The sequence below is a fragment of the Zalophus californianus genome, chromosome 3 (assembly GCF_009762305.2).
Source record: "Zalophus californianus isolate mZalCal1 chromosome 3, mZalCal1.pri.v2, whole genome shotgun sequence".
Taxonomy (NCBI): Eukaryota; Metazoa; Chordata; class Mammalia; order Carnivora; family Otariidae; genus Zalophus; species Zalophus californianus.
Window position 1 is genome coordinate 183,468,676 of NC_045597.1, and position 21,718 is coordinate 183,490,393.

The window sequence follows — 21,718 nt, forward strand, 5'->3', positions numbered from 1 at the left end:
AAGAGAGAGAGTGTGTGAGCATGAGTGGGGGGAGGGGCAGAAGGAAAGCAGACTCCCCACTGACTGGGAAGCCCAACATGGGGCTCAGTCCCAGGACCCTGAGATCATGACCTTGAGCCGAAGGCAGACACCTAACCACGTGAGCCACCCAGGCTCTTGATGAAAGGGGGTGGTTTGGTGCAGAACAGGAAGTCTGCTTGGATGCAAAGACACTGTGCAATATTGTCTAGTGCAGAAGGGCATGGAAATGGGTATATTTCTACACAAAGAACCCTTGAAAATCTTAGGCTTGGAATTTTCAATGATGAGCTAAACATAGTCTTAGATGTTGCTTTTTACTGGCACGTTAGAAGTTGTGGTGATGCTTATAGAAACTACATATGATTTAGGGAATAGTTGAAAAGAGATCGTACACACAAGCCGAGTTTTGCCATTGCTGACAGGAAGCGAGAGCTGAAAACGTCCCCCTGTGAGCTCTGCCGAGTGTGTCCGGCTGCAGGAGCCAGTTGACTGAACCTGGGGCTCTGTGCTCCGTCTCTAGGTCTGAGCAACGGAGAAAATACGAGAGCAGTCACACTAGTGGACTCAGTTTAAAATAGTCAACCTTTCCATCTCCACTGGCATGGCCGACCTGACTGGTTACAAGTCTCAGTTTTTTGTTTGGAGACCAAACGCAGTGTGGACTGGAACAAGAATGAAACCTCCCAAGTCTTTGGCACGAGGGACACTGTGAAGGTGTGACAGGACTGGCCGCTGTCCCTTCAGAGCCAGCCCAAACATAGCTTGCAGGCAGGGCCTGTGGGGGCAGCCGGTACCCTCCGCTCATCCTGGATCTTCGACATTAACCCCCCCACCCTCCACCCAGGAACACCATTAGACAAGAGAGACCAGGATGCCAAGTCACCGACTTCCTAACTCCAGCCACTGTGGCGAACAGCGACAGTGATGATTTGTTGTGAATTGCTAAGATGTGTGAGCCCGACCCACACCCACCCCACCCTCACCCCTACCGCTTCCCCTTCTCTGATCATGGCATTCTCACTGATGCAGAATGTGCTTAGGCTGAGTGCCACCTCCACTTAAGCTCTTCTAGAACATTCTTCTCCCTGAAAGGAAGCGAAAAGAAACCAGTCTGAATTCATAGATCAGGTTACTGTCTCACTTTGTGGGGGCGGGGGGAGAAAAGAGGATCAGGAATGGTCGCCTGGTGCCTGGGGGTTTCTTGGTACAGGAACCGCAGGTCTGGAACTCCAAGCAGCCTGCTGCAGGGTGGCTGGAGCGTGGACTTCTGGCCTGGGGCGGGCAGGCAGGCAGCGGCGATAAGCCTCATTGCCCCCAGTGTTGTTCTTGTGATTTTGATTCCACCTGGCATTATTGCATATATAAAACTTGCAGCTTCATTCATTCTGCCCCTCCGCAAACCAAGAGCGCCCTGGCAAGAGGCCTCATGTTTAGTACAAGATGCAGGTTCCTACAAACTGGACTGGGAAAACAAGCCACTGCTCTCCTGAGGGCCCCATCCTTGGGGAAGAGCGACTTTTGTGGTCATTTGGGTCCATGCCTTTGTTTTCAGAATGAGGCGCTGAGGCCCAGTGAGGTGAAGGGACCGTCAGGAGAATTTGCGTCTCTGGTTTCTCAGTTTGGACTTCAGTCTGCCCTTCAGTTTGTGCTCCTTCCGTTTCATTTTGCCTTCAGTAGAGCCTTGCCTTTAGGACTGCCTCTTTTTCTCTGTAAACATTCATATGAAGTATATTTGCTTTGCTTTTCAGCCTTGCCTGCCCTCCGTGTGTCCAAAATAGCCAGCTGGAATTCATGAGAATGTTATGTCTTCAGATGTTTATAATCCGAAAGAATCCCTTATGTTTTTTTTTTTAATATAATAAAACTACTTGGATGTCAGTATTTTATGCTGGAAAGGCGAGCCAAGTTCACAATGCAGCAATTACAATGCAATGCATTATGTATAATTTGTAGCGCGCCCCAGGAGCAATGGTAAACCGTGAAATGCCGTCCCGGCCCCACAGCATAATTAGCAGGATCAAACGCTGTGTAGAGAGAAGCACAATAGTTGTCGGCTGAGGTCAATAAAAGTAAGGAAAAGTTCTGATAAAAGCGGTACACCCCAAATTAGATAAAGAGCAGCCCCTATATCAGGCTGCAAATATGTCAAAAGCCTTCCCTGCTAATTGAAGAAACCTTTTGAGGTTTAACAGCTCATAAATTTGCACTGGGAATGCCCTATTGTTCTGAGGTTATAAGTCTTGTCTTTGAAATTTAACAGTTGTACTTTTATATTGCATTCCTCCAAGAGTACCATTGTAAACATGAAGGGTTTGCATTTTAACATAAATTTGAACAATGTGGTTTTAAAAGGGATCACCACATCAAAGGGAGGCTGTTTGGGCATGTTTTATAAATTCCTTCTTTCTATAGTATTTAAAGCTGCAAATGACTCATAGAAGTATGTTCCATTTATATCAGTCATGTTGGTATAGTGTCGTCATCGGGGTTTTTTACTGTCCTTATTTTTTCTAACGTAAGAGCATCTGAAAACAGGTCTAGGCCTTTTGCCAAGTCAGTTGCCCTTAATCTACTATCTTCAGACCCATAGAAACAATTCTGGAAATGTGGTTATACTTGGTCTAAATAGCAACGAATTCTGTGCCTTTCATGGTCATCTTTTTTTTTTTTTTCTTAACTCAAATTATCCAGTGTATCAACTTGCAATTTCTTCCTTTTTCATGTACCAATTATGGCCCCTCCCGTGCCCTCATAGCCTCCCATTTTAAAAAAACCCACGAATTTTTTGCTGAGCCCCTGGTTAAAGTGAAGAAAGTTGGATGTTAAAGGGAAAGATGTGGGTGCGGGTTTCCAGAGCAGCTTGGTGGTGTACAGAGAACACCAGGCTTAGATCCAACCCCTGGTGTCCAGGCCACATTATTTGCTGGCTCTGAGACCTCATGAAATCGCACACCTCCTGGAGCCTCAGTTTGGCCATCTGTAAAATGAGGACAGTAGTTACTCCTCTACCCGTCCCTGCCTCCCTCTCTCTCATTCATGCATCCATTCGTTCATTTAGTCACCCCTGGAGAGAGAATGGGAACACAGCCCCTCACTCTTCTTACCCTGCAGAGCTCACAGCCCAGTGAGGACACACGTTACTGAACTAATGAGTCCTGTCAGATTACTAATAGCAGCCTCCTGTGCCTTGAAGGAAGGGGACGTGCTCCTGTGAGAGCTGAGGGCAGAGGACCTCCTCACTGAGAGTTCCAGGGAATGCAGTCCCTTTACTGAGGATCCAGTATTTGCTGGGGAAGGGATAAGCAGTGAGTGGGAGGTGATGGAAGGCAGGCGTCCTGGGCTAGGTACAAATTTTGATGTTTATACTTAAATAAAAGGAAGCCCTTGGCAGGCAGAGGATGAACTTGATGAGGTGTGTGTTTTCCAAAAGCTCTCCCACAAACTGTGTGGGGAGTGGCCCACAGGAAGACCAGAGAGAATGTGGGGGTATCATTTAGGGGCTGAGACGCCAGTCCAGGCTCACAAAACAGGTGGCTCAGGCTGGGTTGGGAAGAAATGGACGAGTTCGGTAAATGTTCAGATTAAGATACCAGGATTTGGTGATGTGTCCCAGGGGGCCAGGCGAGGAAGAGGGAGGTGTCCAGGATGACTAGGGTCTGGGTGTGTGTGACTCACTGGCTGTGGGGTGGGGACATTTCCCAGATGGGGCAACCTGGAAGGGGGGTCATTAGTAAAATAATAGGCACCACTTACCCTTGATTGTTTGGGGCCAGGCACTGACATCCTTTGATTCATTCATTTCTGAGCACATCTATGCTGCACAGATAAGAAAATCAAGGGTCAGGGAGGAGAGTAACTTGACCAAGGACACAGAACAGGGAGCAGAGGTGGTATTCAAACTCCAGTCTGTCTGGCTCCAGAAATTGGTCCCTCCCACTGTCCCCTGCCAGAGCCAGGTAAACCACCAGTGTCTGCTGCAGGTGTGACAAGGGAGCTGTGGGTTATGCAGGATGAAACGCCTAGAAGAGAAAATAAGGAAGCCGGGCGGTAAGAACAGACTGTGGAGAGACCTGGCTCCTGGTCCTGCATGAACTGGAAAACCATTTACCCTCTCTGGGCTTCTGTCTCCCAACTCCAAATGAGCCGACTGGATGCCACCATCCCGAGTGACACCCCCCCGCCCCCGCCGCCATTCTGAAAACCCGGGATTTTTAGGATGGACTGGACGTATCTCACACAGAGTCTCCAGCCACACTTGATCGAATCTTCAGAGCTTCCTTCTTAAAGCCGTAGACAGGCCTTCCAGGGGGAGCTTTTAATCTGGCCATAGCACACATAGCCCACACTTCCAAAAAGGCTCAGAAAGCAACATAATCCTTTCCCTCATTGAAATCATCCGTTTTCCAAGATAAGCCAAGTTTTAGACTCCGAACTTGGCACTTAAAGTTCCAAAAATTTAGTCCCGAGGTCTCCCTTCATGTTCATAAAGTAAGTTTTATTTTACTAGAAATTATTAACAGACCTGTAAGAATAGTTCACTGTTTGTTGTTACTGAGTACCTCTCCATAGCAGAGGACATTTTAGAACCCTTTCTGAGCAATTCTAGGTCAGTTCAAGGCAGTTGGAGCCAGGCCGTTTCAGGGGGATGAGAACAGTCTGAAAAAGCCCCCCAGGTCTTCCCGAGGCTGGGAGGGGAGGGCTTGTTTATGAGAGATGCTCCTGTCACGGGGGTCCGTGTGTGTGTGTGTGTGTGTGTGTGTGTGTGTGTGTGTGTGTGTGTGTACCCACATACACGTGCCCACACAGAAGCAGATACATGCATGCACGCACACTAATGGGGCACAAGATCAGAACGGGGTGTGGGTAGCAGTGAGCTAACCAGACCTAAAAGAACACACAAGAAGTGGTAGTTAGGCCCAGGGTTGGGCTAAATACCATCGAATACAGAAGCAAGCATGTTTTTAAAACAACCGTCATACTTGTGGGATAGTTGATCACATCCCAGAAATCCATAAGCAGCACAGCTCAAGGTGGAGAATTTCTCGGCTCTGGGGCGCAGAGAACAAGGCTCCTGCTGGTTTGTGTCTTTCCCCCGCTGGCCTCTCTTGCCCGCCTATCTCCCGGGGCTGATTTGCTGGGAAAGGCTCAAAGCTTGTGCTGTCCGCCCCTTCCCTAGTATGGACGCCTCGGTAGAGGAGCTTACCCCAGGTTTCGGAGCCACCAGCCACCACCATTGAGGATTCACGGCCACCATACTTTTTTTTCTTTAAACCGTCTGGCCACAGTACTCACTGTTTCCTCTGCTCGTGGCAGGGTACAGAGTTTGTTTCCCGGGGAGGCCCTCCACCGCCCCCCCCCCCCCCCGCCACCGCCCCGTGGACGTGGCCTGCTCTGTGGCGGGGTTTCTTAGAGCAATCTGACTGCAGGGGGCGTTCAGCTTTCGTGAGAGCTCTAAACCACGATGTTCCCCACGGCCATCAGCAGTGTCAGGGACAGTCTCCTAGGTCAGGGATTGTTTTTCAATTCTGTGTTGATATCAGTATCTCTCGACATGCGGTTATGCACTAATCAGGCCTCTGGTATTTGAAAAGCAGAAATAATTGGAATTTTTAAAGTGTTTAAGATGCATTCAGCTGGGATGTACGTAATCCATCTCCTATCTTGGCCTGCTTCTGGCTACTGAACGTTCTCTAAAGTACGGTGAGCCCCAGAGCCCAGGAAACCTTCAGGAATTTCATAGAGGAAACAGATAGGCTGAACTGTGTTCTGAAGCCTCTGGGTGTGTGGCCTCCCCTCACCTGTTCCCCACCTATGACCATCTCAGGGTTTGGGAGCTGGCTAGCGGCCCAGGCCAGAAACCAAGATCCCCAGACCTTGAAATTCCCTACCTGCCACCCTTTATTTTCGTTTCTCTCGGTGCCCTCTGGCCCCACTGTTCTGGCTGCGTCATCCTCACCCCCTCTCTGCCCAGCCCCGATGGATAGACCATCAGTTGGTTCTTTATCCATTCACCAGACATTTGTGATGCACCCACCATGTACCAGGCATCAGGGACCCAGAGGTGAACCACTTCTTTCCAAGGACTAGGGAAGGGATGGTGGGCCAGTTTCCTCTACTCTGATGTTACAACTCATAGAATCTCCCAGGCAGTACCATAACGGTATTTGTCATATTCTTCAGGAGAGCTGGGTTACGCTGATACCTTACACATCATCCAGGACTGAGCACAAACATCCATGAAACCAGCAGCATCTCTGGCTCATGAAAAATGTGACCAAAGACCTCCTTGTACGAAACCAGTCGCCATGCTGGTGCTGATGGTCAAGGCCAAACGAGCCCCCCTGCCCCGCCCAAAACACACTTTGGCATTCTTTTGATCCAGGTTTCTCCAGGTGGGGCCAGCAGCTCACTGTAGGTGCTTGAAGGGAAAAAATGCAGATTCCTGGGCCCCAGCACAGACATTGGCCTGGCATCTCCCGAGTTACCACCTAGAATCTGCCTCTCACCTAGCTCCTCCACATCCAGCTTTGGGACTTCCTGTTCTAGATCCAGTATCTGGCCTTTAGTGCTCCAACACGCCATGTTTCTCGCAGGATTGGGTGACAGGGAAGCGTTGGGTGGCTGTGGGGCCACCAAGCCTGGGAGTCCGCTGTCCCAACCCCCGTGCCTCCCCAGGCCCCGCAGCCTCATTCGTCCTGACACGCGGGTACCTGCCCTGGTTGTCCAAGCGACCTGGACTTGACCCCCGAATGGGTGCTGTTTCCAACCTGGGTTCCTTGTCCCTTTCCAAAGTTCTCCTCACACTGGCTCTCCATATTCTTTTCCTTATTCCTTGATTTCTCGGGATGACGTTTATTTGTATTTTCATGCCCAAAGGCTAAACAGTGTTTTTCAGAAGATTGAGGTTTTTTGAGTGAAATATTGTCTAATTTTAAATGGTCTATGATTTCAAAAATCAATGAAAACATTTATTGGAAGCCTTTGCTTAAAGAGCTGAAACTTGCGCTGTCTCTGATTTGGAACTCAAGGCAGAGGGAGTGAGAAAAAAATGAAATAGGTCTAAATGTCATCCAAAATGCTTCTCTGTACCTCTGTCTGAACAGGGGCTTTGAAAGCCAGAACAAAAAAAACAGTAGCATTGGGGATTTTGTTGTTTCTGAGTGAAGGACCTCTCCCTGAGCATGGAAGGGAGTGGGCTGCGCACCTGGCGTCTTACCCCTTGGATCTGGGGAGCTGCGGGCCAGGCAGTTATGGACCCACCGCCTCAGGCTGGGCCTCAGCTACCAGGAAACACATCTCCGCCTCCCTCAGATCGCTGGGGGCTGCCCAGCAGCCGAGAATGCCAGACCACCAGTTACCAAGCCGCCAATTTCCAAGACCCCTTTATGGCCGCTCTGGGCCGTGGCTGGCCAGGACAGCAGCTAAGTGTCTGGGGTCATAGTCTGAGGAATTAAAAACATCCTCCAGGGAGGAACCATCCATGCTGGAGTTCTTTGCAGACTTCCAGAACTCACAGAATGCTCGGTTTATAAGTCCTGGCCCTACACACTCTCAACCACCGCATCAGGCACAGGCAGAAGGACCCAGAAGGCCCTTCTTGATCTTGCTTCCTTCCTCCTGATATTCTGCTGGGGCGGTACGAGGAGAAGGGGCAGAAGGAAAGAGGATTGGGGGCAGGTATAAGTGGGGGCTTGGGTGAAAATGTGGACCTGTAAGCAGAACCACTTTGATTAGGTTTTAAAATAAATCGTTTCTAGTATCACTGCATCCAAGATTGCCTTATTACCACAGATTGTATCTGTTTATCTTTTCTAATTTGGAGTTGGGGTGAAACAGATCATTGCAGTAAAAAGCACTCTGGGATGCAAGACATCAAGAGTAGATTCTGAGTTTAGAGCTGGTTAAAATATGTCTCCACATGCATGTCCATACCCAGGTCTAACCCTCTGAGTGCCCCGTCAGCACCCTCTGCCCTTGAAGAAGTCTGATGGGACCTAGAAGCTGCTAGATGCTGGCAAATAATCCCCGGGTTTCAGACCATCGAGACAATAAACAACTCCTTCATGTTCAGTGCAGCAGCTTCTGTAGAGCCCATCTGTTTCAAAATAACCCCAATTCTGCTTACGATGCGGAATGCTTTGTTGACTGGAATTTGCCCTAGTTTCCGTCAGCCGACTCTGTGTCACAGGCCTCTGGGTCCACCTGCTGGCAAGTGTAAAAACGGGACCAAAACCCAGGGTTGGAAGAGAAATTCAAGCTGTAGCTCCATGGTTCCCCAGAGCGAGTGCAGGTCAGAATCACCTGGGTGCTCATTAGCAATACCGTGGCCTGGGTTCCATGCCAAGCCTACGGAACTGGAAAGTCTCAGAACAGCTGGTGCGGCGATTTGCACACTCACATCAGTATGAGAAAAGCACAGCAGTTCAGGGAGCTGGAGTCCTGGGACAAAGCCCGCTTGAGGTCCCCATGCCTGCTCCTCCCATTTTATCCTGGTAACGCTTGGTGGCGAGAGTCAACGCTTCATTCCCTCAGAACTCATCAAAGAAGTTTAAAAGTGGAGGAGCCTGGCAAACCTGACTGAACCAAGTGCTCAAGGTTACATACGTGATGCGTGATTAGTCGTGTTGATAGCGGGAACCCCGGATATGATCACGGAAAGGGCGCCTCACCTCTGTGGCCTTCTTCCTAAGACCCATAACCCCAGTCCAGACGTGAGGAAAAATACCAAACGAAACTGAGGGCCATTTCTACAGGCTCCCTGGCCGGTACTCCCCGAGATCGTCAAGGTCATAGGAGGCAAGAAAAGATGGGAGAAGCTGCCACAGACCAGAAGAGGCTAAGGGGACATGACCAACTAAATGTGCCATTGGATCCTAGTATGGAGAAAGAAAATTCGTGGAAAAACTGGTAACATCCAGATGAAGTCTAGAATTCAGTTAATAGTAATGCACCCATCCCTGGAAATGAGTCCTTAGTTTTGACAACCATACCATGGTGGTGGTAGATGTTAACATTAGTGGAATTGAATTGTCTGTATTATCTTTGTAACTTTTCTGCAAATCTGAAATTTTTCCAAGATAAAAAGTTTACTAAAAGTTAAAATGTCAGAGCAGAGGGGCCCTGAAATAGACCAGCTGAGTTGGAGGACATGGCCAAGGAGCACAGCACAGCCCATTGTGTGCTCAGCTGCCGGAGGTCACAGCCAGGGTCCTCTAGCGTAGCGGCTCAGGCTGGGGACAACAGAGGAGGAGGCCAGTGGCCCATGTGGCCTGTTGTGCTCTCCCATCTTAGGCCAACCCGGCGTCTCCCTGGGAACCACACAAGTCTCAGAATCTCTGTGCAGAGGGTGAAATGTCTAGTCCAGCACCATCAAGGCACAGATGAGCCCGAAGCCTGGGGAGGAGAAGTGACTTGTCCAGGGTCCTGGCAGAGTCAGGACGTAAACCCACGTCTGGTGAGGTATGTGCTTTTTCCACAGCACTCCTCAGTGATTTGATACACCTCTTGCAACAGAATCCCTTGGGTGCTCATTAAAATGCAGCTTCCTAGGTTTCCTGCCAGTCCTTCCCCCACGGGCAAGCTTCTGCCCGAGAGATAAAAGGCCAGAGGGTCAGAGCTGACCCAGGGCTGAGGAGCCCGGAGACTTGCGCAGATAGCCATTTGGACCTGGGGAATCCTTCATGCCTCTGAGGGTTCCCAGAGTGGGGTCCGGCAGAGAGGCGAGCTGGGTGGGTGTGCTCAACAGCTGCCCTCATTCTGAAGACCAGTCAGCATGGGCCCTGAAGCTTCTGAGAGGACTGTGGAATTCTCATTTCCCGAGGAGTTGGCCTCTTTTTTTCTAGCATTGTCCACTCTCGTGCATGTATGTGTTTGATCAGAACTCCTTCCTCCCTCACGGATGGGAAGTTCTGCCTTCAGTTTCCTTTTTTCTGTTGTAAAGTGTGTTCTCAAATCTGTGTCTCAGGATGAGGCCCACGTTTGGTTTCTCCCATCCCAGGCAGACACATAGGGTCCCTCAGTAGGTACCAGACAAGGAGAATACAGAAGTGAGAGCCAGCCTCTATCCCCAGGGAGCCCTGTGTCTGGTTTTCCAAGATTTGCATATGTTTGTCCAGCAAATATCCCTGGATAATTTTGAATTGAAAAAAAAAAATTCAGTCCCAAAGTACATGGATATACTCAGAGATAGTTAACCTCTTCAGTTCCCAAAATCAGCCGGTAGCATGGGTAAACTGAGACACCTCCAGATTGCTGACCAAACGGCATTTTGTTTTAGACCAAGGGAAATATGAAACATTCCAAAGCATCATTAAATGTATGTAAAAGGTGTTTGAAAACCATTTCTAGTGTCATGAAAACCCATCTTGCTCAAGTATGAAGGCGGTGATGGAATTTTCAAAGGATTTAAGACAGATTGATTTTAAAAAAGAGGAAAGTCTTTTAGTAATAAAATTCACATTCATTTGTTAAAAAAAAAAATAAGCAATCCAAGTGTCTGTCGATAGATGAATGGATAAAGAAGGTGTGGTCTAATATACAGTGGAGCGTTCCTCAGCCATAAAAGAAAGGATGAGATCTTGCCATTTGCAACCACATGGATGAACCTAGAGGGCATGATGCTCAGTGAAATAAGTCAGAGAGAGGCAAATGCCATATGATTTTACTTACATGTGGAATCTGAAAAATAAAACAAATGAATAAACAAGCAAAAAGCAGAAACAGACCCAGAAATACAGAGAACAAACTGATGGTTGCTGGAGGGGAGGGAAGGGGAGAACGGGACAGGCAAAATGGGTAAATGGGAATGGGGGATCCAAGCTTCCCGTCTGGAAGGAACACATCATGGCGACAAAAGGCACAACCGAGGGAATATAGTCACCGGTATTATGCTAGTGTGGTGACAGATGGTAGCTGCACTGTGGTGAGCCTAGCATCATGCACAGCATTGTTGAATCGCTGCGTGGGGCACTTGAAACTGGTGTAACATTGCGCGTCAACTAGACTCCAGTTAAAAAGAAAAGCCTCGTGTTCCAGTGATTGCTGACGACAGGTGGACACTCAGCCTCTCCTTCCTCCCTTGCTGTTCCTCCAGCGCAGTGAGGGAGAAGGTGCACCAAGAACTATTTCTGCAAGAAGTTATAAACTGTCCTCTGTTTAAAAAAAAAAAAAAAAAAAAATACTTGATAGGGAACTGCCACGGCTGACCTTGAGTGCCGGGGCCTGTTGCTAAAACTGCATGCCTCATCAAAGGAGCGCCTAATCCCAGATCCCTCCAGTTACCCAGGAAAGGTTACTGTTGGCCGCAAGCCCTATCTGCAGCAGAAGGCAAACTTCAGATCCTGCCTCCAAGTCATGATTATAGCAAGAGTATTATTTAGGTTTACAGAGTCTGGTTTGGGATTAAGGAAGACAACTCACACACCTCAAATCTGGAGCAGAGTAGAAAGGGATCCATTTGGGTTTGAGTCTTGACTCAGCCACTGCCTGACTATGGGGCCTTGGCAAGGTACTTGAAATCTTTAAGCCTCAGTTCCTCTGTCTGTAAATAGATGAGGAAGTTCTTACTTGGAGGGGTAAGTAGAATAAAAACCACATAGAGCAATATGGATCACAAGCAAAACAAAATGAAGCCACTAACAAAGCTTGCATATTATATAAGTCCATTTATGCGCAAAAATAGACAAAGGAATCCACACCATTGGAAATCAGGATAGTGGGTACTGTTGAGCGTGGAGCCGTGACTAGAAGGGTACACGTAGAGGTTTGTGAATGCTGGAAATGTTCTGTATTTTGATCTGGGTATTGGTACCACATGTTGAGTTCATGAAAATTAATTAAGCTGTGCACTTGTTTAAAAGTAGAGAGACTAAGTAGGGTGAGCATGTAGCAATGGCCCAGCAGACATCCCTTGTCTCTGGAACTTTCTCTTTGTTCTAGAGGTCAGACCATACATTGTCTATACTACAAGAAAACTGACACGGTAGACCCAATATTTTAGGTTACTTGAATTGCTAACTGGATAATACTCTTATTTAAGTTCGTTGTAGCCATAAAGATTTCCTAAATTAACTGACTTGAGATCAGAGAGAAAAGGACAACAGGTAACGTCATAGCAACTGAGTGGGTCTCCGTTTCAAAGCTTCTCGTTTTGAGATTCCAGATACTATTTCAGAGCAAAGAAATATCCCCACTGTGGCTGACTCGATTGGTTGAGGAGTAGAAATGGGATTATTTTCTCTCTCAGGTCACTTCTAAATGTTACCTTTCCTGTAAACCATGACGAAGCTTCCATTTGTATGGAGTTATGAGGTTTTAGGTGAATTTCAAACTCTTTTTAAAGAGAAAGACGGAAAGATAGATATTACAATTAGTGACTCAAAAGTAAAGTGGTCTTATGTCCTTAAGTATCTCCCCTTTTCAGAGAATGTCTTGCCAAATTGTTGGACTTGGAATTTCTTCCAGCCTTTTTGGTCTTTGTCAGTTAATGACTTAGCAGCCATCCTTTCAGAAGGCATTTTGGGAGCTTTGTAATTCATGGAATTCTAATAAAGTAACCTTCTTAAAAGAGAGAGAATGTGGGTCCCATGCTTCTGCCCTCATTTGACAGTAGAAATCCCTGAGAACACTGGTGATTTATTTAGAGGTTTCCTGGTTTAAAAAAAAAAAAAAAGTGATTGCCTCTTTAGCTTCCTAATATAAGGGAATGATATGCTATCCTGTGACTCACATCAGTATGATTTCACTGAATGGTATAGAGTGCTCATCAGATCATGGGCAAGATCTGTGAATACCAGCAAATTAAACATCTCTATTTACAGGGCTGGCGAACAGGAGGGAAAATGGCCATCAACTCGTGGTGCTCTTTTTAGCAATTCTTATCTGGATGAAATTGCTTCTCCTCCCTTCGATGTAAAATGCAGAGGTTACTGCATTATACATAAGGGTAGAGAACTGAAAATTTTTCCATCAAGAACCACGAATCAGTAAATCTTACGATCTCACTACTATTGCTATAATTGAGCTAAATCGTCTTAAAATGGGCACTGTTCCTGAGGTTCTTTGAAGCATGCTCACCGTTTCTTTGAGTAACATTGAGGACTGACCTCCATTTATAGGGACGCGGAGGCAAGGCTCATAAATACTAATATTCTGTACCAGGTTCACCAGAGCAGGGCTGTCTCGGCCAGGCCTGTAAATGTTCAGTGCATGCTTTAACTCGGCAGAGAGAAGGAGGTCTTGGCTGGGCCACCAGCTTTCCCAGTGACTGCAAGGCTCCTCCATGTTACAAAAGCTGCTGCGAACGGGAGGCTATTCATCATTACCTTTTGTCGGTATCTATATCTTAGAAGGCAGATCTTGAGTAAGCAACTCCACATTTTGTACGAAATGCTGCCAAATGGGCTTCAGACAGAATTGGGCTCTGTCTTCTAAGCAGTCACTGTTTTTGTCATTTTATTTTGTATCTTCTACCAAGTTAGTTCACAATGCTAACGAGTAGACCTCTGACACATGATTCGTGATGATGTTAGAGATGAAAAATGATAACATCCAGCCCTCATCAGGCACTCACTGCGTGTCTGGCGCTCAGCTAAGCATTTCATGAGCAACATTTCTCTTCTTGCCTCTCAACAATCCAGGGAAGGAATTCCTCTTTAGTCCTTTTTTATAGATAGGAAAACCAAGACCAAATGAAGGTAACCAGCTTGCTCCAGGACGTGTAGTTAAAAGTAGAGGGGTTGGGATTTAGTCCCAGGCGGTCACACCACACCGTGGTGGGAGGGACCCAGCAGTCACCTTGCTACGCAGCCTCCCCTCACACATGAGCCCCCACCCACCCCCAGAAGCTGCAGAACAGAGACTTGCCTGGGCTCTACCCTCTGGTTCCAGGTAGGGCTGGAAGCATCGCCTGATGCCATCCCAGCACCTTCCCCATGACGTCCCTGGGGAGCGGATTGCGTCTCCTCCTACCACCAGCAGAGGCCTGTCCACATCTTTTCCAAGTGCTTAATAAATGTAAGTACATATCGAAACCACTTCTAAGACCCTTTGAGAAATGCCTGCAGAGGATCCTGGAGGCTGCGGAGGGAAGTGATAGATCATGTGACACAGCTGAAAACTATAGAAACAGAGAAGCGCATTTAAAAGTGAGTGAATAGCAGGGGATTGGAAGACAGGGCTTAGCCGAGACTTGAATGGGACAGCAGAGGCCTCGTCCCCAGGGTGGCAATGACTGAAAGTACCGACGTGACAAATGGTGTCATCGTTCATGACTGACATCAAATGTGTTACTGTCTCCAGAACAGCAAAGATTAATTTACACTTGAGAACTTTCCAAAAAAATTAAGCGCTGGGATTGAGGACAGTATAGTGTTCAGAGCCTGAAAAGAAGCAGTTAAGGCATTCTTCAGAGAGTGGGATGGCTTTGATGATACCAGAAACACTGAGTTTGAAGGATTTTAAATACCACAGCATCAGGCCTGATTACCAATAGGGTGTTGTTGTTGTGTTACTTTTAGAACCAGGGCCCTCTGCTGGTCCTGGAAAGCCAGGAACGTAAGGGGACCCATGTGGGAATGTTGTAGTCATGTCTGTAATGACAGCAGAGTCCTGCCCAGTCGACAGCTTTTGGTTGGATCTTCTCTTCTCTTTCCAGATCTCATGAGCTCTGCACATACCGTCTGGGTTTGGGCAGGAGTGCATGGGCTCGCAAGATGCCAGAGGTGATGACAACAATGTGGGGTCATGGGGACCGTGTGTGGGAGCCCCAGGTGCAAGATTTGGCTGCCCCTTGGGCCGGCTTCATGACCTTATGTGTGTCCCTAACGCTCTCTGAGCCTTAGCTCCCTCATCTGTAAACTTGGGATCACAAAATTGGGAGTGTGAGCTGACTGACCTAGGGCACCTTAAAAGGGCTCTGTGAGCAAAAGAGTGATCATTGCTCCTTGATGTGAGTTATCGGCTTCAATACATGGCACTTCCATCGACTCAGCCCCGTTCTCCCCGAATGCCCTGTGAGCGAGTCCAAAGTGCATGTGTGCAGGCTGCTCATTTTGAGAGCTGGACCCCAGGAACCTTCACAGTCCGCAGCTCTAAGTCCATCCCTCCATAGAAATGTTCGTTCTCGGGCTTTCTCTTGCAACACCGTGATTCACTTTGGGAGTCTGAGCGCTCCTGCAGCTTCCACGGGCTCGTGCCCCGTGGCCCAGATTCAACATGCCACGTCGAGCTTGCCTCCGTCTCTGCCCACAGCTCTGCCTCCCAACACAGGGCTCGATCTCACCACCCTGAGATCACAACCTGAGCCAAAATCAAGAGTTCAGATGCATAAGCGATTGAGCCATCCAGGTGCCCCTTTCTGTAATTTCAAGGCATTTGCCTCTTTTTTAAAAGAGAAATTCCTTTTCAAATATATACAGCCAAAACCATATCCAGTTAAACTTCAGTCTTAATAGTATTCACAAACTCTTTATGGTGAAAGTCTTATAAGCCGATTCTGTGTTTGAATGTCATCTTTAATGAAGGGTGATGAATCGACATAGGTTACACTGTCCCAAAAACTCTTGGAGGAGAGTGTAGCCAGCAGGAGTGAGCATGGGGCCAGGCCTGCCGAGCTCACTTGTGAGTTCCTAGGCAGGAATGGCTGCAGGATTTCTGGGGGGTACTTCTCCCATGGTCTCAAAAACAAAGGAGAACCAAACATGGGTAAGTGTTAGGGAAGCAGCAGAATGAAAGCATGGTTACCTTTTGCCTGCCTTTTAAAAATTTCTTCTTGTCTGACTGCTGAAGTTCCACTGGTGGACTGAGAAGACTGATTTTTTTATCATTTTTTTTTTAATCCATCGTAACTGACATACAACATCGTGTGAACGTAAGGCATGTATGTGCTGTTTAATACATTTGTACATTGCGGTATGATTACTACAGGGGTGTCAGCCAGCACTTGTACATGTCACATACTTACCAGCTCCTTTTTTGTGTTGAAAACAGTTGATTTAGTCTCCTAGCAACCTCGAAGTTTGTAATACCATATTCTTGACTGTAATCACAGTGTTGTGCATTAGATCTCCAGATCTTACTTATCTATGAGTTACAAGTTTGTGCCCTTAAACAGAAGCTCCCCAACACCTCCTCCCACAGCCCCGGGAAGCTGCCATTCCCCTCTCTGCTTTCCCAGGCTCGGTTTTTCCAGTTCCACGTGTAGGTGATGTCCTACGGTGTTTGTCTTCCTTTGGGAGAAGGCTGACTTAGTTTCCTGGGCTTTCTCTAACATTTTTTTCACCATAGTGTTTCTTAACAATAGTCCTATCAAAACCTATGACCTGGGAATGTCTTTGAAAAGGCACCGCTCTTGGAGAATGAGCAGAAACCCTTTCCAGGAACCGTGTCCATGGTCCTTCGTATGATTTTCAGATGTTACGCCTGCATTTTTGTCTGCCTGCCCAGATATTGGTCATCACGATAACGGGGCCTCCGCTCTGTGGCCCCTGGTACTCCATGGTGCGTGTGTGCTTCAAGTAGACGTGATTCTGTCTGGCTGGGCTGGGCGTGGGGGGCTGCAGGAGGCCGCAGGGCAGAGGTAAGAAAAGGGAGGACCCGGGACTGAGGAAGAGACACCAAACTGCATACTTGGTAGGGAAGTTAGAAACAGCAACGAGTTACTTCTGGGCATAAATAAATAAGCCCTGGGGACCTTGTAGACATTAGATGATGTCAATTACAAAGCATGATGGAAAAAAAAAATAAAAGTGGGGAGTTTTGTCAAGAATCTTCGAAATGAGTGGGTTAGATTCGTAGACTGGACCACACCAAAAATATTTACTTGATGTTGAAATTGAGTATTGACAGTGGAGGCTGAAATATGTTTGTTATGTTTCTGCTTCATGCTAAAATAAAGATGACACCCAAGCCATCAGTCTTTCTTCCCTCTTGAAATCCTCGGAAGCAGTGCCCTGTAAATGCCAGAACGATGGATGAGTAGCACTTGATGTTTTTCCCTTGTGCTTTCTCCCGACAGGAACCAGCGGGCCAAGCCCCCCGCCCTACGGGTTCCATCTCTCAGCAGAAGAAGAAATGAGAAGGCAGCGGCTGCGCAGATTTGACCACCAGTGAGGGGTCCAGTTGCGGGATTACTGCCCATGTGGTTCGTCCCCCGAGCCCCAACTCCACACTGAAGCCGAGTGCAGCCTGCTCTGCTGTCGGCCTTGGCCTGCCATCCCGTGGCCGCTGTGGGTCTCCGTGCACGGCCACTTTGACTTGCCTTGAAACCAGCCTTCTGGGTGCAGCTCACAGCTGTCGGGGAGCGGCCCTTCTCCTGCCCCCCATCTGCCCCACATGCAGAAGGGCGGTTCTGCCTCGTAGGCACCAGCTTCCTCCACACGCCTCTCTCCTGCTGCTCGCTCTGTGGTGCCCCTGCCTTGTTCCGTCCACGAAGACCGTGACTTTCACCAGCCTGGAAGATCAGCCCCCCCTGTACTTACTCCCCCATGCCCGGCGCGCCCCGGCTCAGCCTGGCAGGAATTGAGAAGCCATCCCTGGGCCTCCTGACACTCTGCCCTGGTGACCTCCCGGGAACATGAGGTGGCCACCCCTGCCCAGGCGCCCCGGCTCCTTGCGCCCCTATGTCTGCGTGGCGCTCACTGCATCCTCTCTCCGTTCTTATGTGCTCTGCCTTTATGGTTTGGCTGAAAAAGCTTGGGTAAGATCTCAGGTGGGGAGGCCAATGTTAGATGCCAGGTGGCACCAACATTTGGGGCTCACAACAGCCCCTCCGGTGACAGGACGGGTTCCCAGAGCTGTGACCTGTGTTAGTGAAGCAGCCAACAGGTGCGACAGGCAGAGGAAAGCAAACTCGTCTGGTGGGCTGGTCACTGAGAAATCCCTCCGGAGGAGGTATTTTTTTCCCTCATAAAAAGTGCCTTTTAAATGGCCACGGTAACAGCCACTTGTCCTGTCCGGGCCCAGGACCCCTGCAGCGTCAGCCCACAGACCGTCCAGGTCACTCCTGGTGCTTGGATTCCATGAATAAAAAGACAAAGATCTCTCTGCTGTCTTACTGTCACTGAGACATTTGTTTTTAAAGAGCATTGGAAGCAGAAAAGGATCCTCCTATTTTCATTTATATTCCTAGCATTTATATCTAGTTTTCTGATAATGAAAGTAATATATATGCCTTCTATATGCACAAAGCAAACACCTGAAGGAAATATGCCCATACGTTAACTGAGGTTATCAAGGGTAGAGCACATAGGATTTTGCTTTCCGGTTTTTTACAGTTTTATATTGCAGTCTTTTTCAGATGTGTGTATTTGTATGTATGTGTATTGCGTTTGCCATCAGGAAAACTGATTTATGTAATAATAAAGCAAGAACTATATAATCAGGAAAATACACTTAATAAGTACTATGTCTGCACTGAGAAGATTCACAATATAAAAACTACAAATAAATACATGTACAGTATTAAAATCAGCTATATTCTCACCATTTATAGGTACCCAAGGTTAACATTTTGGGGGCACGACTTTCTCAGTTTTTCTTTGTACCCATTTGACAACCTTGGAGCATACCAGCCATGCGGTTTCGTATCCACTTTCTCATCTGAATTGCTCTGGGAGAGGCTCTGACACCTGCATCCAGATGAGCTAAGAAAACCCTCAGGTCCTGGGGTGTGTTCTGACCCGCACAGGGATACCTGAGCTCCGAGGGGTCATTTATAATCGATGTGAAGCTACACGCAGCTTGTTTGTAATATGAGTCGTGTCTGTGAGTCTGGTTGCCTTCAACATGGTAAAATGTTCAAGTTAAATGTCATTTCTCTTGCTCCCAGACTCTCCACATTTCTCTCCTAGTTCCCCTGATTCTTACACTGTCTTCTCTGAGGTCTTGCCCTGTTACTCGTTGTGCACAACTACACAAAAGCGTGACTTCTGCCCGGGGAGCATGGACTGTGTCTTGATGCACTGTCCCTCTCTCCCCTGCCACCAGGAGCCCTGGCTCCAGGGACGCACTCCCTGAATGTTTTCCCAAACTGTTCTTTTTATGACATTCAAGTCCAACCACTATATCTGGAAGTATTTTTCTTAACGGCTGTTGAGTCCAGTAGTAATAGCTCCTTGCTCTGTTCCTAAACAAATAGATGCAAAGACACCGGAATTGGACTTTGTATGGTATAAGTAATAGAACATGCCCACCTTCTTTATTTATGGAGTGGACCATCACTCAACTTCAGAGATGTGGGAAAGGTCATCTTAGTTACAAATACAAACCAAATAGCGCAACAACGAAGATGTTCTGGAAATCATTTATAATTAACTTTGTTGCTGATAGACTGGCCTGTGACCAATGCTTATTATTTTCAGTGTCCATCTTAATTTTCTTTTCCTGCAATAAGGAATCCCCACACTTATGTCAACGAACTGGAATTGGGAGGAGGAAGACGAACAAAAGCAAGTGTATTAGACAAATTACCTCTAAGAGAGAATAAGGGTTTCGGGCTGTTTTTAAAATTTGGTTGGTAGTTTGGTTAATAGCAATTTCCTGACTGTCTATGACGCATCCAGTCGCCATACTTTGGTTCTGATCAGCCCACTTAGGAGACCTCTCAATTCAGAATCTTTCTGAAGCTGAGGGAACGGTTACAGTGGCTTGTAATGACCTCGAGTGCACTGGCTGTGATTCCAAAGTCCTCCATTGCTAGTTCGAGCTCCCTCCATCCTTTGAGCCGTGTGTTGCCGAGGCACGGGCCTGCAGTGAGTGGCAGGGTTTGGTAGGAGCAGGGCCAGCCGACGTATCTGACACCCGTTGTGCCACTACGGGAGCGGGCATAGAGGAGATGAGACCCGCCACCCAGAATAGCCTGTAAGACAGACAGGGTGTGGCAGCCCTGGCTGCCTCGTTCCCAGGCTTCGTGTCTCTTGAGAGGTTCAGTATTCAATAAAGAATTGTATTCAGTTGGTCATTTTTATCAAACCTTGTATATACAGCTCCTTCTCTTCCTATGAGGTATTACGATCCTTTCCTGGCCTTTTTGGTTTTTGTTTTTGTTTTTGCCCCACTCTTGCATTTTAGAACCACAGACTCTCTACTTAGAGGACCTTAACATGTCTCAATTCATTGCTCTACTCGATACTTAAAATACCTCTGCAGTCAGCTGTGCCAACTCTGCTAAGCTCATCTTCCAAAATTGACCCTTGTGCTGAGCACTCATCATCTCCGTACCCTTTATTGTCTCTGTTGGCCAAAGCACGAAGATCAAACTCAACAGCCAAGCTTTCGACCTCATTCCCGGTTATCCGTAACAAGAGTCTGCACTTCTGCTCACGGGTCTCCCCGTCTAAGGCATGAGCTTCCCTAACCCCATGACTTAATTGTGAGGTGCTTTGACGTGGAACAGTCTTTTCCTCTCTCTCAGCCCATGCAGACCTCCCCGTCCTGCCCCCAGATACCACAGCCCAGAGTGATCTACTGCTCTTGCTGGCTGTTGGTCATAGTTTCCACAGCCTCTTGGAACTGCTAGGTATCCTGCAGTGAGAGAATTTTTCTCTCTAGATTGTAAGCTTCATGAGGGCAGGGACCATGGCCGTTTCTGTGTACCTCCTCACAGTACCTCGAGCAATGCTCTGTCTGGAATTCAGAACCAATAAATGCCTGTGGATTGAAACAAACTCATTGATACCATCACCAGTGGCACATATAAAAAGATACGCATGTTGCTAATTGATATTGTTGTGGTTTTTTGGTGTTTTCTTGAATCACATCAAGAAAGGAATAACTTGAAGGAAAGGATTTGCCCCTAGAAAGAATTTCAGGCTTTCCCCAGCCTTCATAAAATAGCTCGCTTTACTGATCAGAAGGTGGGGAGGGATCACCACCCTCATGAGTCTGTCTGAAGACACACCCCACGTCACGGCACAAAATTCAAGATCCCAGTACGTCCAAAAAATATCACTGAGGCCTCTGTGTGTATACCACCAAATCGGGTCATTATACTTTGCAGGAATGCTTTTGATGTGTCCATACTAACTTTTTTTCTTTCTATTTAGGGGTAGGGGAGAGTGATCTCGACATCTTGTTCAGATGACAGAAATGAACTGGCCGATTTGGACGTGTGATTTATGCTTTATCAGCGAAAACTAGAACATGGCCAGTAGAAATCATTAAATTTGGTAGTAATACATGTTGGTGCTTGGGAAGAGACTGGGATGATCAATAGTATCATGTGGCTTAAAGAGGCTCTTGGAATCTGGGGCACGCACAAGCAGAACCCGAGAAACAGCACCCCACTGCATGGCTCCCTGTAAACACAACTGATGCGGGTCCCTTTCCTAAACATTGAAACAAGCTGCTCACCCACTGGCTGAGCTTCCTGCCAGGAAGTGATGAAGTTGTTTCTCTCAGTTTATTCCCTCCTGAAAACCCAGAGTAGTATCTGGAGGCAAGTGTTAAAAGCAAGAACAAATCAAAGTATGTGACTTCATAGATTCTTGGTATTTATTTGAGGTCCTTAAAAGTTACTGTCTGACTTTAACCTTGAGATGTGGTCTCTTGTAAGATCCCCCCCATCAATAACTTAAAAATATCCTGCACGTCCTTAGTAGTAGCAGATGATTCTTAAAACAACTGAACAAGGTCTTGAGGATCTCATTAAAGAATAGCACCAGGGCCAATTTTCCGGCTACTCGGAGTGAGGGCCCTGGGC

At 47.5% G+C, this 21,718-nt stretch overlaps 1 protein-coding gene across 1 annotated transcript in view; it reads left to right on the forward strand.

Moving 5' to 3' along the window:
- Positions 1 to 18,486, forward strand: part of RHBDD1 (rhomboid domain containing 1) — a 117,070-nt gene extending 98,584 nt beyond the window's left edge. Inside the window, exon 7 of the mRNA XM_027589137.2 lies at positions 17,036 to 18,486. Within this exon, the coding sequence (XP_027444938.1) occupies positions 17,036 to 17,130 (95 nt within the window). The 3' untranslated portion in view covers positions 17,131 to 18,486. The remainder of the gene's footprint in view (positions 1 to 17,035) is intronic.
- The last annotated feature ends 3,232 nt before the right edge of the window (positions 18,487 to 21,718 follow it).